This window comes from Monoraphidium neglectum (assembly GCF_000611645.1).
Source record: "Monoraphidium neglectum strain SAG 48.87 unplaced genomic scaffold scaffold04466, whole genome shotgun sequence".
NCBI classification, from domain to species: Eukaryota; Viridiplantae; Chlorophyta; class Chlorophyceae; order Sphaeropleales; family Selenastraceae; genus Monoraphidium; species Monoraphidium neglectum.
Genome location: NW_014009163.1, coordinates 1 through 4,443, shown reverse-complemented (window position 1 = coordinate 4,443; position 4,443 = coordinate 1). Strand labels below are relative to the sequence as shown.

The following is a 4,443-nucleotide window of genomic DNA, read 5'->3' as shown; positions in this document are numbered from 1 at the left end:
CCTGCGCCTCACTCACGGGGCAGCCAACACAGCTCGCCATGAGGCGCCTGCGTGGCCGCCACTAGTGCGTCTTTCACTGGGGCTGTTGAATTGCCCAATCAGCCCTATGGAGACCTCCGGCCGTGACGCCATACAATGTGCGAGCCCAGCGTTAGCTCCACCATGACGCGGGGCGCCCCACACGACCGCCACCACCCTCCCACGCCACCCAGGGCACCCCCGCCGCCGCCGCCAAGACGGCCGCGGACACCGCCGCAGCCGCAGTGAAGCTGGGCGCCAACGCGACGCAGGCCGCCGCGAAGGGCGCCGCCGCCGCCGTCAAGCCTGCCGTCGCTGCCGCCGCCGTCAAGCCTGCCGGGGGCGCCAACAACACCGCTGCTGGCGGTGCTGCCGCCAAGCCTGCTGGGGTGCGTGAGAAGATACACGTGACTGGGTTGGAACCAATACAGCTTTTGATGGCAAAACCTTGAGACTCGCCTCCTACACAACACGAAATGATGCGCCGGGGACCACGTTTGCGCGCCAGCAAAAAGAGGATTTGGACCCCTGATTTTTTTTCAGGGTTGCTGCTGTGGCTATACGTGCCATGCTATGGGAAGAAAATTTTTGGGATGTTAACTTGGGATAGGTAAAATCAGCACAACTTGGGATAGGTAAAATCAGCACAACTGCACAATCTTCAACTCGGCCTCCCCACTGTTGAATGAGTGAGAGCTTCGTTTTCTACTTGTCGAGGAGAGTGGTACTGTGCTGCCCTTCCGTGCTGTCTTTGCACGCCAACGCCTTGTCCCTGGGCCTGCGCCTGCGCACTTCGGTTCCTTAGGCTGGTGCGCCCCCCCTCCCTCAGCCGCCCTCGCTGACTCGCCCCGTCCTGCACTGTGCTCCCGCGCCCCCAGTCTCCCAAGGCTGCCCCCGGCGCCGCCAAGAACGGCACCAACGGCGCGGCCCCCAAGGTGAGCGCCGCAACAGGCAGCTCCTGGCCCTGTGCACGCTTTTGACGGGTGTTCCGCACGCCAGCATGCCCACTGCACGGAGCTCGCGCATGTTCCTGCGTACCCACGCCATACAGCACTCTGCTACTGATCCATCTGTCCCCCCCTTTCTCGCGCTTTCATCGCTCGCCAGTCTTTCCCAGCCCACGCACCTAACCAAACCGCCCCCGCGTGCTCTCGCCGCCCAGGCCGCCCCAGCCGGCGCCGCCGGCGCGGACAACGGCTCCGCCGCCACCGGCCGCGCCGCCGTGCCCGCGGCCGTCGTGCTGCCCACCACGACCTCGTCCGGTTCAGGCGGCTCCTCCAGCGCCGCCGGCGCCTCTCCCTCCACCACTGGCGGCGCGGCCGGCTCCCCCGACGCCGACGGCACCGCCGCCGGCGGCGCGGGCGGCTCGTCCGGCATGTCCGGCATGTCGGGCTCGTCGGGCTCGAGCTCGCCTTCCCCCTCGAGCTCGCCTTCCAGCGGCGCCGCGGGCTCGAGCGGCGCCTCCCCGTCTTCCTCCGGCTCATCTGGCGCCGGTTCTTCCGGCTCTGGGGGCTCCACGGTGCGCAGCCGCCCGCGGCTTGACTGCCTGCGATGCGCACCTGTAGTGGTTGAAACAGGCACGCCGACAGCTGAGAGCGGCCGGCCGCCCGCAATTCCACGCCATGCCGTTGGGGACCGTCTGGCCCACACATCACGGGGCCTTTAGCTGCCTGGGGTCGCCCCTGCCAACCCCGCGACGGGTCTCATCACGCATCCCACGATTGCCCCTCTTGTCGCAAGGCCCCGCCACGCGCGGCGCACAGTGGCATAATGACATTGCCCTGAGCGCCACCTGCAGACCCCTGGCAAATCGATAGGCCCTACCCTGGTTGCGCAGCTGACACCCCCCCCCCCCGTCTCTCCTATGTGAAGAAGGCGACCAGCTCAGCCGCCACCACGGCTGCCGGCGCCTTCACCATGGCAGTGGCTGGCCTGATCGCCGCCGTGCTGTGAGCGTCCCGATGAAGTTCCCGGCGTGAAGCGCACTGTGAGAAGTGCCGTGTGAAGCTTCCGGGAAGGCGCCTCGTGATCACCGCACGAGCCACGCGCGGCGGCGCCAACGCGCAGGCGCCTTGGCGGCGCCCGCCACCCGCGGCGTGGCGCGGCGAGGACACCGTATGAATGATGTGACATTTGATGGGCGAGTCATGGCCTAAGAACCGCGATGCGCCTGTATGCCCAGAAGGATCGCCCACTGCCCTTGCAAGTTCCGTTGCTGTATTTGGCGTGTCTGGCGGTGCGACTGGGCGCCTGCAGCTGGTGCATGCGCGCATTCGGCGCCGCTGTGAGCTGCCTGATCTGGCGCGAGAGGCCTCTGCACGCTGTGGGTGCACCTACAGGGTACAGGGAAGGTGTCCAGCTGCTTGTTTGGAATTACATGGGCTCGTGCTTTTGCGAATGGTGCCGCGGACGCGGCGTGCGTGCTTGGGGCATGTTGCGAGCGAGCGGCGTGCATGAGAGGTGCACGCATGCGTGCATCTTGCACGCCCGCGTGAAAGGGTGCTGAGAGTAAGGGAGTTTTTGCAGGAGTATTTGCAGCTCCTGAATGTGGGGAGGGAGGCGGTATGACGTCATGATGAGTGTGCCGCCGTGTTTGCGAGGTGATTGCAGGGAGAGAGAGAGGGACACTACACCGGCTGTACAAACGCCCAATCCATATAGGAAGAGGGGGCTAGCTTTGCGGGGGCCGAGACGGTCGCGCCGCCGCGACCACCAAGTGAAGGAGATTTTCAGTGGATGGTGGTGGAGGGGGGGGGTGGTGACTGGATGGAGGCCAGCTGATCTAGAAGGCGGTGGTTTTCAAGATGTGGGAGCGAGACTCTCAAAGCCCAAGGCCCAGGTGCCACACGCCACGCACTTGTGTACACACACCGCACGGCGGCGTCGCGCGCTGAGAGCAGCAGCCCCTCCCTCTGTCAGCAAGCCTGATGGGCAGTGTGTGCGGCGCGAGTGTGGGCCAGGGCAGACTGTGGTCAAACGTGAGGCCTGCAGCAGGCTGTCACCTGAAGCCGCAGCAGTCGAGGGTTGAGCAGGACCCCAGGGGCGATACAGCAGAGACGTGGCTCGAGCCCTTCTTTCTACATACCCACGGCAAAACGCGCCAGGAGCTGTGAACATAAGCCCGTCTGGCGGCGTGGCCATCTCGCGTGCTGGCCGGGCAGCGAAAGGCATTTTGAGTGGTGCAGCTGCTTGACCCGCGAGTGACGCCGGGGTGACACTGCTGTGGAGCGGGAATGGCGGGGTTGCGAGGCGGGGTATACGATGATTGTCCCATCTGGATTTGCATCGCCGCTCTCAATCAGGCGCGGGTAGCACGAATCATTCTGCGCACCTTGGTGACGTTCCAAGCTTCGCACAGTCTCGCAAAGATGGCCTTCCGCCTCTCCACCGTGGCGTGCATGCTGCTGGTGCTTCCGGTGGCTTTCACTTTCCCAACCCTGTGGGTTGCTGAGAAGAACGGCTGCGGTGCTCACCCCACTGGGCCTGGTGAGCAGCTGAGCACTGAGCCAAAGGCGGGGCGTTGATGTGGCACAAAACGCAATATTTCTGGAAAATGCTCAATTCGCGCGCAGAGGGCAACCACCTGGCACCCGTTTCCGACAAGTGAGCGGCGGCATTCGCGTCCTTTTGTCGCGGTCGAGCGATCGCTCGTTTGCGATCCCGTCCCTCGTCACGCCTGGCCATGTGTGCAGCGCTTGGCCACAGCTTTACAAACGCAGCAGCGCGCCATTGGCGCCCGAGCGCGCCGTGGTGGCCGCGCGAACGTTGGCAGTGCCATGCTGGACAGTTGCACATGGGCCGAATTGGGCCTCGGCGTCAACTGAGGCGCTTGGGCGCCCACGAACGACGCCCCAGGCCCTGGAAAAGAGATGCCCGACCCGCGCAGCCGCAACCCCGCCCCCCGTTGAGGTTCCCAATCCCATCGATCCACCCCCCGCAGCTCGACCCCGTGTCCCCTCCCCGTCCGACCACCCACCACCACCACCACCACCACCACCCATCCCATCGCACCGGCAGTCCACCCTCTATCCTCCCATCCCTCACCATTCTTTGTCATTATCAGGGCGACCAAGTACATTGTGAAGCGCCCCGGCGGCGCCGCCGCGACGACCGTCACCCCCGGTGCCACCTACGCCGTCACGGTGCGCATCAGTAATGCACACCTTACTAGGTGCAGGTGCCTTGCGGCGTGCGGCACGTCAGCGCCCGAGGCTCTGAGGGAGGGGGGTCGTTTCGGGTTCCCTTACTTCATTCGACTCAATGCGGCGCCGCGGCGTCTGCAGCGCCGCACAATTTGGGCCCAATTTTGGACACGCGCCAGAACCCACGAGGCGCTGGCGGCGAGCAAGGCCAGACCACCCCGTTCCCATGCCCCGTTTGGGCACCGCCGCCCGGCCCCCTCGTTCGACGCGCGCCGCCCCCCTC

At 65.6% G+C, this 4,443-nt stretch overlaps 1 protein-coding gene across 1 annotated transcript; it reads left to right on the top strand.

The window, feature by feature from the left end:
• Nucleotides 1-135: 135 nt before the first annotated feature.
• MNEG_14411 (hypothetical protein) lies at nt 136-1,971 on the top strand (the record flags this gene model as incomplete). Its single annotated transcript, XM_014037117.1, has 5 exons — nt 136-150; nt 213-407; nt 897-953; nt 1,181-1,537; nt 1,891-1,971. 5 exons carry the CDS (start codon nt 136-138, stop codon nt 1,969-1,971), a joined length of 705 nt encoding a protein of 234 aa, XP_013892571.1.
• Nucleotides 1,972-4,443: the final 2,472 nt, after the last annotated feature.